Below are 23,212 nucleotides of genomic sequence, written 5' to 3' on the forward strand. Positions count from 1 at the left end.
CTTTCGTCACACCAATTCGTTTTAGTGTGAATCTGCCTGGTTCTTATGAATGAATGTTTTCAATGTAAACCCGTTTCATCAGTAAGAAAAAAAACGGGTTGGAGGCATATGTCCCTTTCTCTTTGGACGATAAAACCATGCAAGTGCTGTGTCAAGTATACCTCACGAAAATCTTATTAATTTTTGTCAACTTTTTGGCATCCCTGCTTTCAATAAAAAAATCAAGGTACTATCACTTAAATATAATAAGTCCATATGCCCCCCCCCCCCCTATGGATACCAGCTTGATATTATATCGTCTCTGCTTTAATTAAAAAAATGATTAATTTATTGGCACCCCTGCTTTCAAAAAAAAATCCAGGTATTATCATATAAATATGATAGCTCACTACCTCCCCCCCCCAAGGGATACCACCTTAATAGGATGCCATCTCGGCTTTAAATTAAAAAAAATTAACTTTTTTGGATCCCTTCTTTCAATAAAGAAATTTCTAGACATTTTCGTTTAAATTTAATACCTCCCTACCCCCTCTGGATACCACCTTGATAGGATACCGTCTCAGCTTTCATTAGAAAAATATTTGATTTAATAATTAACTAGGTCACTATATGGTTCAAACAAACACTCAAAATAACGTTAAACAGCTTAGTGTTCCTTGAAAAAATTGAGGTTATGAGTAAAGGGGTACAAAGACAACAGCAAAAATGTCGAAATTATTCAGATATACCTCAAATTATTGGAAAACTGAGTCATAGATTCGCCGTGGCATTCAGTGAGATCCAAAGAATCTAATTAAAAGGGAGCACACACAAATGGCAAATTAAGCCAGTAGCCTATGAGAAATCGCAAAATGCCCAAGACAATGAACAAGTCCTAATGGGGGGCCCTGGGTCTATCAAAATATTTCAATGGTTTCCCAGGGAATTTGATATCATTTTCTTCTGTCTCCACTTTAAATGAAAAAAATAATTTTTAAAAAATATCTTTTTTGGCATCCCTGCTTCCAATAAAAAAAAATGAGGTGTTATCATTTAAAAATGATAACCCCCCATCCCCCCCCCCTAGGCAATAACTTACAAAGCATTTATGAATCATATTTTGGGGTAACTTTCGGTTCAATCTTTAATTCCCCAACCTTGTACATAGCTTAGTCTATAGCTAAATTTTGTCTCAATAGAAGGTTTTTTTTGGTGGGGGGGGGGGCGTAAAAAGTTTCAGAAAGAAGATTTTATTTTATATCCGGCGTTCAACAATTTAGGATTAAACATTAAGAAAATCTTATCTAAAAAAAACAACAAAAAAATCTGCAAACTTACAATTCAGCTATAGAAACAATCTGTCGGCTTTCAATTTCAAAATCCAACTAAAGGCTGAAGCTGTATAGTAGTGAATGCGTTCTGTAATTCTATTCAACTTGAAAATAAAATTCTTGACTACGAATGATGTAAGAAATAGCGATTGGGAAATTGCATTCGAAATGATTTAAGACGATACTTTTTTTTGTCAACATATGAAGAACTGTGTATATTGCAATATTTGCAATTGCATATTGCATCTGTCTGGTTTTTATGCAAAGTAACAAAAGAGACGAAAATTAATGAACAAGAGAGTAGTGAAGAATTATGTTGTGCAAAGTAATATTTGGCAGGGAAAGTCACTGGTGATAAATCGTTAAGGGTGGCACCGTGATTGCGGGTTTTTCGGGGATTCGGGGAATCAAATTTGTTTTCTGGGTGACGCTTAGATTTTCGGGGAAATACCCGAAAATTCGGGGATAGTGCAAGCCCTGCTTGATTTCTAATCAGGAAAATAGAAATACTAACCACACGAGAAGGAAAAGCTCCGACTTTGTGGTTGACGCAATAAAGAATTGCCGCAAAATTAATTTAAAGTCGACCGAACGCCGCCGCCACTGCCGGCCGCGTTACGACACTTCGGCGGCGTACGACCGGGCCTCTTGTTGGCGGCGTTCGGTCGATCCGCCGGCGCGGCGCCGGGGTCTTCTATAGGTAATAGCGCTTTTTATATATTAATACTATCTATAGCAATGTTATAGGTAATAGTGCTTAACTCGACGTTAAATAAATGAGTGCGAAAGGGTGTTGAATCCTGGAATAGGTAAAAATGCATAAATGAAGACTGTTTAACTGATACTTCAACAATATTGCTTTTAAAAATTGTACGACACTGCCATCTATTACTGGCTTAGCCATCTAAAAGATGAGAAATTGTTATGTTGACCAAAGGGAATTCTCTGAAATGTTATATTTATGCAACAATTGATTTCAATATAATAGTGCATAAAAATATGTATAGCCTAACATATAAGTGTTAGGCTATAGGTAAGCTACCTTCTGTAGGCCCTATTTCTGCAGAATTAGGATAGACAAATTATCTTAACGTTTCCAAATTTCCCCAGAAATCTTCTGTTGAAATTCTCTGGCGTTTTTTAGTTACTTCGCTCAAAAGATGTTTTGAATAAAACTAAAGTGATAGAAAGAAACTGTCTGCTGTGAAATTAAAAAACAACTGCGATCAAGCAAAAGAGCAGAAGTCCAGGCTTTCAAGATCTGTTGGACTCAAGATATTTAACACCTGTCAAAAGAGCAATGCTATACTTTAGCTGTGTTGCAGAGCAACACAGCTGCTTTCGAGTTATTTTTTTTGGCAATATCATCTGCATTTTAGTTCTGATACTAAAGATAACATTAACGCATTAAGGTAACTAATAAAAAAATATGTCAGACAAAGATCATATTAGAAGTGTTTACTAATATTTTTATGATACCAAAGAAGGGAATTGAATGCTAAACGAACCAATTTCGAATATGATCCTGAGAATGCACCCCCCCCCCCCTCCCGACGCACTATATATATTTTCAAATATACGGTAAAGGAATGGGAATTTGCTCTGTAAAATCTCTAATCGAGGTGAGATTCGGAACCCTTTCGAACTCTTGTGTGCGATGTTTATATCAACATTTTGAGTATGCACTTTATTCATTGCCTCGAATCAAAAGAACTTATCTCCGAGGGCTAATTTTGGGCCGAGGATGGGAGGGAGGCGTAGATATCTCAACCCTGAAAGTTTGCTGATAATCTGAATATTATTGGATATTTTGGAAAGAGTCCTTAAAAGTTATTTGATTTTGGAAATGGTGGTCTGGAGTCTCCATTCCACTGTGGCTGCGCCTTCTTCAGTCACTATTGCTTATGCAACATTCGCAGTGAGATTTTCACAATACCGAGATGTAGCTAGCGCGAATCTGAGCCAATCAACATTTTTTAGATTTTTTTCAGCCAATCAGAATATTCTGTGAAAAATCTGATTGGCTCAAATTAGCTCTTGTTAAGTCTGAGTATTAGCAAATCTCATCGTAAGTGAGCTTTTTTCTAATGGCTGTAAATCTGGTGAACCGATTCAACTTTTATGTTTTTTCTTGTTATTGGGTAACGTAAATGCGCAAACCTTTACCATTTATGGGGGTAAAAGTTTTTGGGATAAAAATGCAAACTTTTCTCGTTTTATGAGGAAGGGTTGCTCCCTCCAGCCTCAATATGCTCAATGTTTATGTCCCTCGCCTTCGATGATTCTGTTTTACGAATTGTCATCTTCTTTATAAAGAAGAAGAAACAACAATAGCTATTTAACAAATTACTTTATATTTTACATAAGTAATAGAGAAATAAAAAGACTAGTATTCTAGGAGACCAGCCTTGATAAAACGAATACCGAGAAATTAGCATGCTCGAGAAGTCCTTGATTATCTTTTCAATGTCAATCTCTAGTTGTAATTTGTTTGGATCTTTTTTTTTGTGGAAATCTTTCTGCTTCCAGTGGTAAACGTCTGCTACACGGATCTACCCTACAACAGATATTAGCATCTCTTGTTAAAACAGTTGTAGTTTTTTTGTTGTAGTATTGTAGATTTGTGCTCCAGCTGGCAAGACCAGCTGGCAGATTTTCAAGTAATTGTAAAATGTTGGACATATTTTGATTCGATTTGTCATGTGAGAAAGCTCATGCACAGACCTAAGGGACTGTGGTTAAAAAGCTTGTGGTTAGATATCGCCCTCAGTCTCATATTACCACCTTGCGAAAGTCACTGGTTCGACGACATAAGTTGTACTTAAGAACGGTCTCTGTGCTCCAGCTCGCCAGGAAACAAATTGGCCTCATTACAGTTCAAATATGTCTTAAATTTCCTTGTTGAAAGCGGTGTAACCTGGTTCCCTAGGTTATGTTTGCTTGGAAATCTAAAAATGAAGATACTGGATTTACTTCTAATCATTTGTAAACTTTCTTTGTTCACTTCTCTGTGAATTATCTACTTCTCTGTACAGTGAGACTTCTTCTCTTTAGGGCCTTATGGTAGCGTTGGCCTATTATCTGGGTTCTACCGGTGGAGGATGTCTGGAACCTCTAACCATCACATAGATTATGTTTAGAGTATAAAACGTTTATTTATACACATAATACAATGATTGTACATATGGCGAGGACAGATACAGAATTCGAACTGACTCAAATAATCTAAATTGGTAACTTATATTCAACAAAATCTGCATATCCACATCCGGGCATTTGACAGAACTGTAAGCTTCTGATAAAGAGAATTTGGGTTGGGTTGTTGACCATTGAGTTTCTTCCAGACAGGAAATATTATCGCTTTATTCCAAGAAGTGGGGTTGTCGATTGTTGATAATTTACAATGTTTGCATTTTAGATAGTTGGGTTATTCTGGGTTCAAGTGACCTTGGGAAGGACCATACATATGAATTTCCGACATATACTTGGAATTTTAATTATTGGTTTTAACCAAGAAAAACCTATTTCCAAAGTTTACAGATTTTCCCCGGGGTTTTCAAAATTTTTTTTTTTCCCCAAAAAAAACGATTTTCTATCCTCAAACAAAGGTACACTTAACAAGAACATAAAATAAAATACTGACACTAAAACTGAATCAACACGACAAAAGAAAATATTTTCCCAATTGTCACTTACATTTCACTTTATATTGTCATACTAAGTTCACATAAAATTCGCATAGCTACACTTAATATAAAAATTTACACATCGTCAGAATATCTTTTAAAAGAATTTAAATTTGAACAGAACACTTGAACAAAAATGATAATATTCGACAGAAACACAATGAGATTTTCTTTTACTTTCCTTTTACCAAAGCTTTAATTCTTTTTCTTTTCCAAATTATTCGGTTATTTTACTATCCATAAGATATCAAAAGGAAGTAAATACATCATTTGAAAAAGATTGGTCAAACATCTTTCGCTTGCCATTTTTATCTTTCTATTTTTCCTATTTCAAAGAAAGCATTTCTCCTGTCCAGTTAATCAGCATAAAAACCAGCTACATCTTCATTTTGACTTAACATCAATTCCCAACACCGTTTGTACTACAATAACATACTAATCTCTACAATCATCTTACTCTACTTATCTCTATAATTGTTTTAATACTCTCTATAATAACCTGGAGGTTTATTTCTTGTTTTCCTATTGCTTCTCCTAAGACTACTTGATTCTCCACTCGAGCTTGCCTTAACCTCTATTTCCCCTTTATCTACTTCTACACTAACTAGACTAGGCTCTATTTCAACCTTATGTTGTTCGCTAGAAACGGAGCTATCCTACATTATTTCTGAAGTTACTACTGGAATCTCCCCTGGAAGCTGGTATACAAATGATGTTGAATCAATTCTCCTATGCCCACGATAAAACTCCAATTCTACAATCCATAACTCCAATTCTACGATTCTTGATTCCTCCGATATTGATTTATTTGTTATTACTGGTTGCTCAAGACAATTTTGAACAACCAAAAGTTTCTCACCCGGACGTTGACGTAAGCTATAACCGTTGCTGCTTTTCTCTTCGTCTTTAGATTTTACTTTACTATTAGCAATATTAGATTTATTAATCATATCAATTTTCTCCTGAAAAATAGGATTTAAACTTTAGAAAGTTTCTGAATCCTTTACAGGCTTTATCAGACGACCGTTTACTGTTCTTCTTACAGAAGTCCCTGAAAGTTCTTGTACCAAGAATAGGGAATCTTTTAAAACTTTTAAAATTATATATGGTCCATGAAATTTAAGCTTTAAACCCTTGATTTCCCTTGGATTCGGAGCTTTATCTTGGAAATTAACTAAGCTCCTTGTCGAAAAACTGGTAGCTCTACAGCATTTTTATTATATTGTAATCTTTGAGATTTTCTCTGTTTTCCTATTTGTTCTTCACAAATCCTGTAAATTGGGAATAAATTCCTAACTAAGTTAACCATATAATCCTCATAACTGTCAAAACAGTAAAATGAAGGAAATGATAGTTGAATATCCAAATATAAAAGAAGCTACCTACCAAAAATTACCCAATGGAGTGAATATTTAGTTGTGGAAGAAATAGTAGAATTTAATACATTCTGAACGAAAGGCAAATAAATATCCCAAGAATTGGGATGATCCTGACAATAAGCTTTTAATACGGATTTTGTTACCTCCACACGATTCTCACATAACCCATTCAATTGAGGATTATCACTTGACAAAAAATGATTTTTAATTTTTAATTTTTCACCCATCTGTGAAATGATATTTGAATAGAAAGAATGATGGGAATCAGTGATCAAACTTCAAATAGACCAAAGTATGCTATCACTGAATCGCAAAGAAAGTAACATATAGCTTCTGCTGTTATCCTCGGCACAGCTTTCAGGATACAAAATTTTGAAAAATGGTCAATGCCAACTAAAATATGAAAATTTCTGTTTTCAGTAGGTCCACATAATGCGCCCCCCATGGGACCAGCCGAGTACCGAAAACACGGAATGGGTATTTCGGTACTTCATTTTTTTCTACCGGAGATTTCACGTTACGATGCATTTTAGTCCTACGTAGGCAAAAATTACAGTTCTCGCAACACTCTCGAACTTTTGCACTCATTCTATCAAATACAAAGATATGGCTCACTCTATCTAAAGTCTTCTCCATTGACATGCGACCACCAATGAATAAGTGATCATTAGCCAGTTTTATTGCCGAATCTACTAGGACACTTGGCAAGACTATTTTAGCTGTTCTAGGGATCCCTTTGTCCTTGCCAACGCCTCCTAGCGGATAACAATAAAGAACACCTTCCTTCAGAAACAGACCGTCAAAAATTGTTCAACAGCCAAGACACAAAACTTTTATCTGTCACTCCCCTGGCACGGTACTCTGATTCGCCCTGTCGTCGTCTGACACTCCCATGTCCGCCCTGTCGACTATTTTTCTCTCCGGCATGGACCTCTTGTTCGACCTTTCGACTCCTGGCACGCTATTTTCCGCCGAGTCGACTATTTTTCCTGGTAAGAAACTTTGTAAGGTTTTCGAGGTTGGGTGCTCCACCGCCTAACTCTCTCTTTACCCCTGGGAGCTCAGACCTTCCTTTCCCAGGATCCGCTGAACCCGTTAACCGCTCAGACCTTCCTTTGCCAGGATCCTCTGTACCTGTTAACCGCTGGTCCTTTGGTCGACCGTCATCCGCCCCTTCACCAGCCTAATCTCTCTCGACACAGCGCCTCATTACGTTGGTTCCTAACAAATTTTCAGTTGTCGACTCAAGGTACTTAATGGCCTTCTATAATTCGGGATCTTTTCTTTGAAGTTTTTCTACCTCTGACAATTCCAACCCTAAATAGTCTATTTCAACACCAGCTGCTAAAAATTCTGCTCCTTCTTCTGTAAAATTTAATGGGCGACATTCCTCAATTATCTCCAGACGCGATAGTAAATCCGCAGGGTGGTATTTTCCAGGCAAATTTGACCAATGGAATAACTCGTTATCTAAGATTAAAGCTATTCTATATAGCTTAGAGGAATGATCTTTACTCCTTCTTAAGTAAGTTAGAGCTTTACAATCAACTAAGAGATGTGTCGCTTTACCCCAAATATAGTGCTCAAAGTACTTAACTGCTTGGACAACACCATATAATTCTCTTGACATATTATCTATTTTCCCAAAATTTAAAGAACGAACTTTACTGAAAGTTGATGTAAGTCTATGTCGACCAGTATCATCTTTTTGCAGGAGCAGTGCTCCGCAAGCAATGGCACTTGTGTCGACTGCAATATAAAACATTTTTGAGTAATCTGGGAATGACAAAAATATTGTTTCTGGATTACTTAATTCCTGTTTTAACTTAAAAAACTTTCTTCCTGCTCAGGGCCCCATTCAAACGGAACTCCTTTCCTCAAAAGCTTATTCAAAGGATAAATTAACTCCCCAAAGTTAAATTAAAATATTCTATACCAGTTGACCAAGCCAATAAAGCTACGTAGCTCACTGACATGACGCGGTCTGCTTATCTTTTGGATACTGTCAAGTTTATTAGCTAGAGGTGAAATACCTCAAGAAACAGAAAAACCAAGCAGCTCGAAATTCTCTACAAAAAACTTGAATTTCTTTACACCTATCTTCACGTCACACTCCAACAATCTTGAAAAGACCTTTTCTAAATCTCGAAGATGCTCACTTTCATCTCCCTTGGATGCCACAACCAAATCATCAATGTACATCGAAATAATAGAATGAAAAATCTCCGACTGAAATAAAATTGAGGCCCATTGACAAAACGCCTTAGGGCTCACATTACTACCTTGGGATAGTTTACGATACACATATTGTACACCATCTGGTCTGCTTAATGAGTAATACTGTTGGCTTTCCTTTGTCAATGATACATTGAAAAAGGCATGTTTTAAATCAAAAATCCTAAAATTTCTTTTTGAGCTAAGTTGGTTCAGCACATCCTGGATCCTCCTAATGGGCCAGGCACTGTCCTTGACTAATTTATTAATCTCCCGGCAATCATAGATAACCCTCGTATTCTCCATAGTCCACTCCTGCTTAGGGGGTATTTTTCCCCCTGAGCTTTTTGCAATAACAAATATAGGGCAACAATATTCACTTCTACCGGGTTTTATAATACCTGTCTTTGTCATAGCATAAATATGCTGTTGCAAAACCTCCTGCATTTTCAGTGGTAAATTATAGGACTTGGGTTTAGGTGGTGGTAAACTTTTGTCAATATCTAATTTAAACTCCATCAGGCTATTCTGACCTATATCATATGCATGGACCGAAAATATGGTTTTATACTTTTTAGGCAAATCTTTCAATATTTCACACAACTCAGGTTTTCGATTCAAATGTTTTAGGTCAAATTTCTCTAAAAATTTTGCATCCGTCCAAGGGTTTTCCATATTTGTCCTATCTTCAAATTCATCAACCCTTCCCTCATTATTAATAATTTCAGCTCTGTAGGCTGTAATTACATCATCGGACACTTCAATAAAACTGCCAATTACCTCTCGTCGGTTCAACTTTAAAGGGCTTTCACTATTATTAAAAATAAAAATTATCCCCTTATCCTCTACAACTTTTACAGAGGCCGCATAAAAAAATTCAGAACATTTATCAGCAGGTTCTGTAATGACCGTTATCCCATCAGGTAAAGGCAACCCTTTTTTTGATTTAAAAAGAGCTTCTACCGCTTTTATTGAGAATGGGTCTACAATTATTTTCTTGGGCATTACTATACTTCCAGAAAATGACAGACTAATCGACTTATCATTCTCACCATTTAAGAAAGTCAATGTATTAGTCCGGAAATCAAGATTTGAGCCTATTTCTCGGAGTATATCCCAGCCAAGAATAACATCAAAGCCTAAGCCTGGGACCACCAAAAATTCCCAAGAAATTTTTCGTGAATTATTTCCTTCAAAAATTGTAACATCCGAAGCTACTTTTAATGAAGTAGGAATTGCCTTTTAATTTCTACCAATAGGTTTTATTCTAGCCAAAGACGGCTCAGCTTTCACCTTTTGTTTGTCAAATATCTCAAAAAGTCTTTCATCTATCAAAGATTTATGACAACCAGGGTCTATGCCCCATAACCTGGCTTGATTGGGACACTAACAATTCTGTTAGGTCCCGCTGGTAATGTAGAAGTCATCCCTTGGAAATGTTTGCTGGAAGTACGATTTTAGATGGTTATGAGATAGTATCTGAGATAAAGGTTGTATCTGACCAGGTGCAGATCCAGGGGGTGGTTTTAGGGCCACGTTACCCCCCCTCCAGCCCAGAAGGGCGAATGTTAATTTAATTACATATATGGGGGACCATTGGGGGAGTCTAAGTTTCGTTTGTGCCTCACCCAAACATCAATTCTGCATCGACCCCCTGTATCTGACATTTTCACGCTGACATTTCTCACTTTCAGAGAAAATTGCCAAAAACTGTTTTTAAACCCCAGAGAGAAGATCAATAGGGCAGTTCAGTTACATGTTTAGGCTCAGTTCAATGGGGTATTTGCGGAATAGCCCAGTCGAAAATTATAAGGTTTTGGAACTTAGTAAAACTGAGACTTCTTAGTCAGTCCAACCTACAGTGTTGGTACTCATTGCCCCGTCAACCTCATGCGTGTAAGGTTTAATTTGATCATTTTAGAAATAATGTTCATGCAAAATACGCTTCACTTTTCACATAGAAACCTAGTTAAAGAACAATTTTAAGGGGATAATAACTTGAGTTTTGGAAAATTTATCTGATACTCTCATGATAGAACAATGGATTGATCCTCTACTTGGCAATACATGGCCCTGGGATTGGTCCCCTCGACTGCAAGGTTAAGCGACAGGCTTGCCACTCGTTCCTGTAAAAAAAAAGATGGGGGGGGGGGGTAGTGAGGCTTCTATTAATCATTATGTTTCAAGCCTTTTGCCCCAATTTAATTTTAATCCAAGAATTTCTTGTTCAATCAAAGTTCAGCTGTGGCTAGTGCTGATCTATGTAGCCTAGGTTTATTTTGCTGCTTTTTAAAATTACAAATTTAAGAATTTCAAAAAATTTTTCAAGTTTCAGCTAAAACATCAAGTATTTAGGGTATTGTATAGTATTTTGATTTTATTTAAACATATATAATTGAAATAAGGAAGTCTGTAATTAAACTGATTTGTTTTTCTAATAGAACGAAGAGCGTCGGCATCGAACGGCTGTCTACGTATTAGTTGTCAACGAAGAACTAGAGGAATGGGACGACTCAAAAAATATCGGACGAAAACGGAAATGGTTTCGAATTAAGGATGCAATTGAACTATTGTCTGAAACAAAACCATTGCACTACGTCTACTTACAGTCCCTTTTGAAGGCGACTTCAGACTCAGATAAGGGTCGACCAGATACAGTGAATTCTTCATAGATTGTATGTAAACTAACAATTTCCGCCACTGAAATGTTCTTTATATGCTTAAAAATATTTAATGTTAGAATTTAACCACGCTCACTCAGAATTTTCCACATGAATAGCCTACTCTAAAAAGGAAATATTTCTAGAAATCAACACTTTTGAAGAAAACTGGCTTTCTGTTTGTAATTAAAAAGTAAGTAGAGTTAACTCCAAAAAAAGTCCTGGCAAGAGTTGAAGTTTTTTCGGCTACCAAAAATTCGGGTCATAAATAAGAAAATCCTCCAAGTGGGCGAATATTCGGATGACTTATGTTTCGTATCAGAAATCCTATACTTTTCAACCATTCTGCTTTTATTTTTGTAATTAAAAATAGAAAGAGTTTCTTCTGAAGCTAAGTTCTGACAGGAATTGAAGATTTTTCAAGAGCCGAGTATTCGGTCAACCGATGAAAATGTTGAACATTCGAAATATTTGTGTTTCGTATCAGAAATCTACGCTTTTCAACAAAACAGTAAGTGGGAAGGGGTGATTATGATATTTTCGTGGGGCAGTGGAATCTGATGTCAGAAATAGCGCTTTAGGCCACAACTTCTGGATTTAACTAATGCTGAAAACTTTTTCAACAGAAAGGGGGCGGGGGGAGGCCGTTGTAAGATATTTAAAGGAAGTAGAAATCCCGTGGAAAGTGGTAAAGAGGGAATTTGGGAAAATCTTAATTTTCTCGTATTGTAAGTTAATTTGGGTGTGTCATATTTTTCTTGAAAGTCTTTTCATAGTGAAAACACCCTTTTCTAGTCCTTTAAACTAAGTACATCAATGGGTAAAATTTTGAACCCCCCCCCCTCCCTCCTGGTCACACCATTTATATGCGTGGTTTCTTATATTTCAAGCTGGGGTAAAAGTATAAAGGTTTAAAAATCGTAAAAAACTCTTGTAAGGAAAGAATACAAGACACAAATTTTAATGAAAAAACTAAAGCCGAAAAATTTGCTAGTGTAGACATAGTAAAGAACAATGTGTCTCCCATGTTTTTTAAGTAATTATATAAAAGTCAAAATCTGTACGTAGGTAGTGATAACAGTTACCTCAACCCGTGTTTTTCAGGTCTGTGAACTTTTATTATTGACCTGGAAAACCCTCAAATCATTTGCTTCTATTGCCCTATTTTTATGGTTTCTATCTTGAAAAGCTGGTTATATTGTATTTAAAATTTTACATTTTGTGATATTAATCTCTAGGGAGGAGGGGGTATACAGTAGTTTGAATTCAGATTCTTCTTCTGACCTGTATTGACAGCTCGGAACTAAATAATCCAGTCTGAGAAATTTCCAATAATTTATAGCTTTCGGATGTAAGAAAAATATTAGGATATATGGCTTGTAAATTACTGCAAATGGTAGTTGCCAGAATATCGTGTGCTTACAACAGTATTTTATGATATAGAAATTTTATTTGCAATCTAATTATTTGTTTAAAGCTTAAATTTCATCCCAATCAGAAGTTCTCAGAGAGTCAAAAGTTGTAAAAAAAACAAATAAAAAAAAAGTTTTTGGGTGGGCTGAGCTTTTTTTCTGTCGAAGGGACGACAATTGAGATACGGGCGTCCAGATCCGGCGACTAAGAAGGTGTAACTGAGATGTGGACACCGATTTAAAAGTTATACATCAGTCCCGTTTGTCCAGTTAGAGGAAGGGGTCTACTATATAGACTTATAGCTATATGTAAGATGTAACATATGTTAACTTTTTATATCACTGCATACTTATTGGAAACTGTGATGAGGAAGCATTTTTAAGATTTTGTTTTTTCTTTTGTTTGGAAGGAGGAGGAATGTTTGGGAAATATTTTTAGTAATTTTTAATCATAATTGTTTTTTGTATTGTAATTTGGACTTATTGTAACTGGTTCAGTTTTATTTGGAGTATTTTGGATACCAAACAGATTCATTTACAAAAAAATGTAAGAAAATAACAATTGGAAATTTTTTTTATAAAATATTTTTATTTGCCATATATTGAGGGTATGGGTAAAATATTGGAAAGTAAATATGAAAAACTTTGTTTTCAGTTGCTTAGTTTTCTTAAACTTGTTACTCAGTGGAACCATTAAAGTATATAATTTATTAGGGTAATGTCCTGGTGAGAATTATTATTAAGTGTTATTTTCTAACGTTTTCGATTTTTGGATTTTATTCAAGTAACTGCCATGTCTTTTTTTATATTCTTGTTGCACCTTCGGCTATTCTTCTCTAACCATGGGTTCACAGGGCTGTGTTTTCTACGCCAAAGACCTCTTACGCAGCATAAGTGCAGAACTATCTAAATTAAACCATTTTGTTCTGTGTGATAAAACGCGAACAACAAAACTAGAAATCGCGAAACGACATTAAAAAAAGGAAATAGCTAAAAAAAAACGTTTATATTTTTCTTAATGGTGCCTTTTTCAACTAGTCGGTCTAAATATCTTGACGCAGCTATTGTAGCCGTTGCGACACATTGCAACAAAAAAAATGGATGGAAGGTGACCGGAAACAGAAATCGCAGACGCGAAAATGCAGCTTACTTAGCTTTTTGCGTGAAAATATAGCTCAGTGGACCTAGGTGAATATTTTTAGTCGCACATTTTTCTTTATTGTAAAAGGAAATTTTGAAGCGAATTTGGATTACTGGATTGTATTGTGAAGCAAAAATATATTTTGTCTCCTTTTCAATTATATTTGTGTTTAGTCAGGTGGGTATTTCAGCTCTGCGAAGGTAAAATGGTACATAGATGGTAAAAGGAAGAGCGAAAATTATTTTTGGAAGCCTTTCTGAATTTGATATTGGAATGGATATTGTTCCTGGATTGAATAACACCAAGAACATAAAAATGAAAACATTTTTATGCTTCCTTAACTCTGTTCGTATCTGAAAACCGCAACTGGTCTCTTTTGGTCGTTCCAAAAGTAGGAACTTTTTAGAGCAGTACCCTGTTTTTGTCAATATTGCCACGCACCGTGCAAGTGAATAAGCAAAGCTAAAAAGTTATTTTACAATGCTTATCGTACGTAAAAAACAATATTTTCACTCCCAAAGACAACTGCACTTTCTTAAGGTCTTTGGTGCTACATGTTTTTAGCTTATTTTTTGCTGATTTTCATACAATATTTTTTGTTTCCTGCCAGGTGCTAGCTGGAAACCACAATTCTCCAGGATTTTTATTTTGGGTGTTCCAAAAAGCAGGAATTTTTTAGAGCACTACTCCATTTTTGTCAATATTGCCACTCACCGTGCAAGTGAGTAAACAAAGCTAAAAGGTTATTTGACAATACTTGTCGTACGTAAAAAAAAAAAAATTGATTCCCAAAGCCAATTGCACTTTACTAAGGTGTTTGACGCTACATGTTTGTATCTTACTTTTTGCGGATTTTTCGACCATTTTTTTTTATTTGCTGCCAGTTGCTACCAAAGACTGTGCAAGGGCTTATGTAAGTATTTTCCGTTAAAAATTCTATTCCTTGTTCTTCCTAACTGTTTAAGTTATATAGGATTGTATAAGTTTCCTTCTAACCAGGTCAAGCAATCAAATTTAATTTATACTACCCTTTGTGCTTTGAATATAAGTTTAAGGTAGTTTATCAAAAACAAAAGTTAGCTGAAAATACAAAAGGTTTATTGCAAATTTTATGCAATTTTATGTTTCCTTTGTCAAGTTTGTACCCCATTTTCAAAGATGAAATGAGTTTACCAATCTCTGCATGGGTTTTACTATTAATGTGTTGAATAAGGAATCTAACTAGTGTGCTGTAACATACTTTGACCCTCTGGGTAGTCTTTTTTTTACTTGGGCTTGAAAACATACTTCTTTTGGCTATGTTTGGTCCCCCGTCTCTTTGAACAGACCTTCAAACCCGGGGCTTACCTTGCTCAAGTACCCAGCATGATGCAAGAAAGGAGCTAGAGCAGATGACATCTCTTCAAGTAAAGGTAGTTGATAAAATTCACTAAATGAATTTACCACATTCTAGCGCATTTTCAAAAAAAAATATCACTGGAAAATTCGATTTCACATTTTTAAAAAAATTTTTAAAAAAATCATTTACGGCCGTTAAGTTTTTTATTTTTTTATTTTATGGATCAATTTAACTTGATGGTGGAAACATTATAATTAGTATAATTTTCTATCTTTGCATGTTAGTTTTTGAATAAATTTATAGCTTTTTGGTTCTTCTTGAAGGTCACTATGTGTGACCTTCAATGTCTAGTTTACTAATTGTAAGAAGCAAGTAATAACGTTAGATGTAAAATCGAAGTTTCTTAAAACTAGTAAACTAGACTTAAAGTAACCTTCAAGAAGTACCTAAAAGTTATAAATTCATTCAAAAACTTAGCGTGCAAAGATACAGGATTATGCTAATTATAATGTTTAAAAATAAATATTGGGATAAATTTATCAATTTTAAAACCAGTTAAAATAAGAATCTGCGTAACAGACTATTAAGCCACATTTTAAGCTGAAGTTCGACTCAATGAACATTGAATACTATTACTAAAAATTATATACATTATCGAATGCTGAATTTGCAGAAATATTCAATCTGTAATTTTAAATTCGCCCCATTTTGCTTGACATGGAGCTTTACAGCTTGGCTACATTTAGGGTCCAACGTTTTTAGATTTAAAAAATATTTGCCAAATATTTCTTCTGCGAAAGAACCGGCTTATCGTTCGCATGTATACACTCAAACGGCTGGAAAATATTTTGTCGCGCCCTTTAAAGAAGATGTTATTATTGATGAAGCCCTATGCGGAATTATTAATCGAAACAAGTAGATGGCGCTATATTCAATTTTATATTTCCCTTTTTAAGCCGTTTCTCTACCATCTTTTGGTAGCTAGAGGTTTTACAATTGCGTTACAGATTCTTGGGGGTGCATATTTACGGTCTCTGGCCTTCAGAACACTTTCTTTCTCTTTCATGCGATTATTCATTTCAATTTCTGCTCGTCTTGGGGTTCATTTATTCCTTGATAGTAATTTCTGTTCATTTTAAGTTTGAATTAATATATTAGTTTATTTCTACACGTCTTAAGTTTCAATATTTTTCTTTATTTCTATTTCAAAAATGTCTTTCTTATATTTTTTCTTATGTAAAATCGTTGTTATGCTGTCCACTGTTGTGCTTACACATTGAATTTCAGACAAACCAAGCAGGTACGCACCCACACAGGAAGTTAAAGAAACTTTCTAGGGCCAAAGTTTGGCCCTAGTTTATCTAGGGCCAAACCTATCTAGTTTATCTAATCTAGGGCCAAAGTTGTAAACCCACACAGAAAGTTAAAGAAACTTTCTAGGGCCAAAGTTTGGCCCTAGTTTATCTAGGTCCAAAGCTATCTAGTTTATCTAATCTAGGGCCAAAGTTTTAAACCCACACAGGAAGTTAAAAAAAGTTTCTAGGGCCAAAGTTCTCGAAAACCCAATTTAAAAAAAATAAATACTGGAAGCAGATCCCCCATCGGTATTTTTCGCCTTGTAATTAGCACAACTTTTGATCTTCTCGGGGGGGGGGGGTGAGGCTGAAGGGCACGTGCCTCTAAAATCACCTCCTGGATCTGCCCTTGCAGCCATTTGAAGTTCCAATACTGCTGTGATTAGCTTCTATCAGCCAAACAAGCGTTGACGACTTCACCTGCGAAGTGTTGCATGTGGTTGGAATCTGCTCCCTGTGTCTTTGAACGTCATCTTCTTCGGTTGGGAAAAATACAAGGCAGTCCCATTGGCTGTTTCATATTTCGTAAAGCAGTATGATTTCTTGTGATTTATAAACAACTTAGCTAATCATTGGACATTTTGCAATGTATGTTTTATAGAAAAATGAATAATATGTGCACGTTATCTCCCAAGCTTTAACATTGGGGGGGGGGGGGTTCTCAAAACTATTTAATTGTCAAAGGATTGAGAGTGAAATTAAGCCACTGCTTGAAAACTAATCGCGAGAAAAACGAGTTTACATATTTTGAATGCTTCTTTTCGAAAGCTACAGTTAATAATTTTGTATCCGCTTAAATTTTGCTAAGCTTTATTAATTTGTAAATTAACACTCTCTAAAAAATAGTAACTATTACCCAAATTTAACTTAACAGTAATTTATAGTTAAAAACAAATTTTCAAAAATTCTGAAAAAGACCCTAATAAATGTAAACCATTAAAATTGCTAATCTTAATTAAACCGTATTTTACGAAATTAAAGAGTTAGAATTTGCCTGTTGTAGAATCAAAACATTAAGCTATTAAGATAAAGCCGAATAGGATAGTAGAGAAAACAAAGACCAAGTATTAACAGATGCAATATGTGGCTCGTCATTTAAAAGCTTTGTGAAGCAAAAGGTTATATATACTCCAAGGCCATACCCAAGATTTTGTTAGAGGGGGGAGGTACAATTTTTTTAAAACCCATCAAAATGTTTTTTTTGTGCATTTTTATTACGTTTTTACGAGTCGAAAAAAAAAATACCAGGGAGGAGTCAAAACCCCTGGATACGAACATGATTCATTCATAATACTGTATTGCAAATTTCTAAGATATTTTCAAAACTATCAAATTCTTTAGTTAGAAAATATGCTTTTTCATCATCGCAATTTGGAGTCGGCCCACGATCTCTCGGAATAATAAAAGTGCTTACACTCAAAACAAAAAGCATATCAGTCGTATCGTTTTGAAAATTAACAAGAAAGCAAATGTTTCTCCAGTTGCTTCCAATCCAATGGTTTATATTTGAAGAGACTCAATAGAAAGTAGGGGAAAGATTGGCCATGGTTAGACAGAATATGTTTCAGTATCACTAGTTTGAAGAATATTGACAAAGATCTCCCCATAAAAATGAATTGTTCCATAAAACAAAAAATTTTTGAAAAACGAATAAAATGAAATAAAAAGATTTGTTTTAATGACATTAGATACAATAACATTAGACATAAAATCAATTATTCCAGTGACATTTAGCAAAACTTAAGCAGATTTTTTTTTAAGATGGCTCTCATTTCCTTGGATGTCTAATATTGAATCTAATATAGAATTAACAGTAAATGGAAGTCAAATACAATGAGTAAAGATGATAAGGCATTTTGGGGATAACCAACTGCTAGTTGCGGCCTTTACATCTACTGTTCGGTCTGAATTCTTGGCTGATGTCACACATGGTCGGGTATTGAATTCTCTGCCAGAGGATTTGAGACAAAATTTAACACTTTTTTCAATTAAAGGGCTGGACACACGTAGCTGATTTCCAAATCAGCCCCGATTTTAAAAGAAATCGGCGTCGATTTGAGCTTGAAAAATTTTCTAGTTTTCGGTGCCGATTTACAAAACCAGCGCCGATTTTCATCATGATCATCACAAAAAATAGGGATACAAATAAATAGGCAGTCAGAGTTGTCTGCGGTGAAAGATCCCGCTACTGAGCTGAGAAATAAACTGAGAATTAAGCTGAGATCGATCATGCAAATATTAATAAACTCCAGTTAACTGTTTGTGTCCGTTATTCTTTGTTTTGAAAATCTCGCGCAATAAATTTTTCTTGCCGGTATCGTTTGTCCACTGATGCTGTGTCTATCAGCTACGTGTGCCCAGCCCTTAAGTTAAGATTAACGAAATTCCTTGCTAGTACTGATATTCCTTGCTGATTTCGTCTTTCATATTTATTAGTTAAGTAGAGACCATCATTAATTATTTATTTTTTTATGCGTAGTGAGTGCATTAGATTCTGATTTCACCCCCTACTGAATAGATGAATAATTTGTTAAAGTAAATTCGATTGTAAGATTTAAATTAGTGAGGTTGAATGGGTTCCATATGGAAGAAGAAGGACCGCGTTAGTTTTTTTTGTCGCTCCTAACAGGATTATTCCTAGAGGTAAGAAATTTCCAATAATAAGATTTTTATTTGTTCTTATAATTGGACTATGACTGAGGATGTTTTGATTTAAATTTGTCATAAAGTGAAAACATCATGGAAAGCACATTCAAATCTTAAAGCCCCGCCAAGTGACAAACCGAATGTCACAAAACTTCTTCAATTGCTTTATGTTGCTATTTTTATTTTTACCAAACATTTGTCATGGTTACTCTACGTGGCAAAATAATTTTGTGTCATAAAAAATCCAAAAGTCGAAAATAAAGCTGTTAAACATGTCTCCTAAAATTCTGATTGTTCATGACTTTAATGAATTTCAAGCAATTCGTAGTAACGAATTGTATTGACCGGCCCGGCTCAATAGCAACCGAAATTCTAAAAATAGGAATTTTAATACCAATAAATATATTAAAAGAATCGGTTTTTATGCCGATGTCAAATTTACAATTTTCATTAAGTTTAGTGTTACCCATCAAAGGCTATGAGCCTGAGAAAATTAGCCTGATTTACTAAAAAGGGGGGAAACACTACTTAAAAGTTAAAGGATCTTAATAAAAATCACATGAACTTATTCAGCGTATCAGAGACCCCTACTGCAAAGGTTTCATCTCCTACCTACAAAAATGTGGAATTTTGCATTTTTTGCAAGAAGAAAGATCACGGATAAGTGTTTATCTATTTGTTTGTTTGTTTTCCTAAAGGTGGTCTTGCCAAACCTGTGGTCCTAGAATATAGGTAGAGAGCTCATTGGAACGGAAATAAAAAGTTTTAGTGCCTTCTTTAAGTCAGCAAAAAGATTGGAGGGCAACTAGGTCACCTCCCACGCCCCCATTCCCCCTTAAAATCGTCTGTTAAAAATGTTGAGATAATGATTTTGTTCAGCATAGTCAGAAGGCTCAATACCTATGCCTTTGAAGATAACATGACCCCCACAGTCCCTGGGGACAGGTCAGTAAGTTAAAAAATTTGCTTATTGTTACGCATAGTATCTATTATTGGGAAGTATGCATACATTTTTCGCCTGGTGGAGGGGTGAATTTTTTTCTGGGGGATGTTTACAGGGAGGGAGGGGGTGAAATTTTACACTTGGGGAATTTGCCAGAATTTCCGTACGAAATTCTTTTTATGTCTTGCTTTCTCTTTGCCGACTCAGTTTGGAGATATTAAGAGTAATTGTCCGTGGTGAATTTTCACCGGGATTGAATTATCTAGAGAATATTTTTGTGGGGAGGAGGAACTTTTCCATTGAGGCGGAGCTAGATTTTCAGGCATTATTTAAAAAACGATCAGAAATCAAATAAAAAACAAGTTTCTGTTAGCTGAAAGTAAGGAGCAACACTAAAACTTAAAATGAATAGAAATTATCACGTATATTAGAAGAGTCACCCCCTTCTCATCATCTTGCTCTTTACGCTAAAGTTTGAATTTTGTAATAATCCTTTAAGAACAACTCCTGTTACACAAGGTTCGTTTAATTAGAATAATACGTAACCGTCTTAAAAATACCAAGAAACTATAGCGTGAACAGCAAGGTGTTGAGGAGGGGGCAACCCCCCTCATATACGTTATAATTTCTGTTTGTTTTAAGTTTTGTTGCTCCTTACTTTCAGTTAAATTCTTTTTTTTTTTTCTAATTGCATTAAGAATCAAATTGTCAATATAACAAAACTATCGATTATCAAGTTAGTATTTTCTTATATAAATATTTGGATCAACCTAGAGGCTATTTTAGTTTGTGTGGCCAAAGTACTTAGAATTGAGTGGGTGGTCATGCCATAACTTCTAGAGCTTGGACAAGAGACCCTAATAAAAGACAGAAAACTAATAATCGACACCTAATTTCCTGGAAATCTTAAAAAACAATTTAACTTGTCCTGTTTTCTGCCGGAGGTATTCAGTTTTAATGAAACATGGATCATCAGAAAGTGTGTTTTTTGGTTAAATGAAGCAGAATTTCTAGTTAAAGTTCAGGAACGGGCAGTCTCTAAAAACGTTCCAGCATACCTGCTCGGGAATCACTAAAAACCAGCAGAAAGGTATAATCATTTTATTTGGCCGCTTTGGGAGTTCCAGTAATGCTAACTGCTTTGATTGACAAGCTCACTGACAAAAGTTGGCCCTTTGCCTTTGTGAGGGTCAGCTGATGCTGAGGCTCGCAAAATGGTTTGAAGGTACCGCATCGCCTTAATTGTGATATTGTTTTACAGTTAATGTTATACTGTCATTTAAAAATACCACAAGAGCTTCTTGTGTGATTAGAAATTTTGCCCATTCTGTTTGGGATAGAATTCCAATTGAAACTAGAAGTTTAAGTTGTTAGGTATCCCTCAAGGCTGCAGCGAAGAGATTTTTCCTCGCAAAAGGGTAGTAATGATACAAGTGTTTCGTGTTTTATGTACGATTTTTATGTAAGAGTAATGTATTTCATGCAAATAAAATGATTGTTGTTCATGAATCGTGTAGGAATGGCAAGTAGGATAATCTCAAAATAGTATTACCTGCATGTAGATTAGAGGAGACTCCTACCTGCTGCAAACAAGCCCTTTAAGGTTTTTTTAGTGGGTGCTGCATAGTGTTATATATATATATATATATATATATATATATATATATATATATATATATATATATATATATATATATATATATATATATATATATATATATATATATATATATATATATATATATATATATATATATATATATATATATATATGCACATGCATGTGTATTTAAATGCCAGTGGCCATCAAAATGATGAAAATGATAAAAGATTCATTGCAGTTTTGGGGGGATTTCGGAGTATCCACCATTCTAAAGTCCATGATTTCGGTACACTAGTGACTTCTACTTTGGGTTACTTGAGGTCAAAATTTTTTTTTATAGCCCAATAACTGGTAAATTACCTTATTGTTTAGTACAGAAGAGACCATGGCAAATTTTTCATGTTTCAATTAATTTGAAGCATAACCATAGTAACCAAAAGTTTAAAAAAACGTTTAAAAAAATTGCCTAGTGAGAAAGAATTGTTATTGAAGGCAATTTATAGCAATTTCGAAAAAGAGCCTGAAGTCCTTAAAGTGACACTTTTACCTTGATTTTTTTTTCAGATCTATGATATCAGATAGAAAAAAAGAAGAGATATATCATTTAAATTCCCATTCAATGCTCTTCAAATATACTATTCACTGCCGTCACAATTCTACCCCCCCCCCCCCACCCCGTAGACCATGGCAAATCTTTAAAGTTTTAACTTATTTTCTAGCTAAAACATGAACATACCACTTCATGTGCCGTTTAATACTAGTTCAAAGATACAGATAAATACTGTCAAATATTCCATTCTAAGCCCTTAAAGGAACCCTTAAAGTGACAGTTTAACCTGTTTTTTTTTTTTTTTTTTTGGCTAGTAGAGCTGTGATACCAGATAGAAAAAGAGATATATACCATTCGAATCCCCATTCAATGCTCTTTCTAAACATACTAATCAATGCCGCTGCAATTCTACCCCCTTCCCCCCACAACTTAATGGGGACGGACATAGCCATAGTTCATACACAACAGTTTGCAAATTTCAATTTAGGTTAATTTATACTTTTCGTGTTACGGTTTTAATGAATTTTGGATTATTGATTTTTTCTTTTTTTGCAGTAGAGTCAATTCACAGAAATGCAGAGGGATAGAGTGGGGCTGAGAATGTATTTATCAAGATCTACTCGGGACACTGCTGTTTTTTTTTTCAATTCTTGAAATAAAATCCCAAAGAACGGGATTTTTAAATAAAAACGCCCCAAAAAGTATTTTCATTTTTGCAAACAAATTTAGGTCGACAAAATATAGGAACAGCTCCCCCCTTAGCGTAGTCTAAGGTAGTGTAGTTTACTTAATTAACTCAAGTTTGCGTTAATTAAACTTGCTCCCAACGCAAGTTTATCGGATAAACTTATTTCGCGCTGCCCCCTAAAATTATTTTTATCGGATCAACCTATTTTGTGCCCCCCCTGAAAGAAATCCTGGATCCGCCCCTGGGAACAGCCCCTCTGCCACCCTCCCCCCAATGAACATACTCG

At 35.1% G+C, this 23,212-nt stretch overlaps 1 protein-coding gene across 2 annotated transcripts in view; it reads left to right on the forward strand.

Moving 5' to 3' along the window:
• The window catches only part of Aps (diphosphoinositol polyphosphate phosphohydrolase 1 Aps), a 50,122-nt gene extending 36,163 nt beyond the window's left edge, over positions 1 to 13,959 (forward strand). For both annotated transcript variants that reach the window (XM_089085645.1, XM_089085646.1), the window contains one exon: positions 11,031 to 13,959. In XM_089085645.1, the coding sequence (XP_088941771.1) occupies positions 11,031 to 11,261 (231 nt within the window). In that variant the 3' untranslated portion in view covers positions 11,262 to 13,959. The remainder of the gene's footprint in view (positions 1 to 11,030) is intronic.
• Positions 13,960 to 23,212: the final 9,253 nt, after the last annotated feature.

The sequence above is a fragment of the Artemia sp. Qi Xiang Cuo genome, chromosome 3 (assembly GCF_049724085.1).
Source record: "Artemia sp. Qi Xiang Cuo chromosome 3, ASM4972408v1, whole genome shotgun sequence".
NCBI classification, from domain to species: Eukaryota; Metazoa; Arthropoda; class Branchiopoda; order Anostraca; family Artemiidae; genus Artemia; species Artemia sp. Qi Xiang Cuo.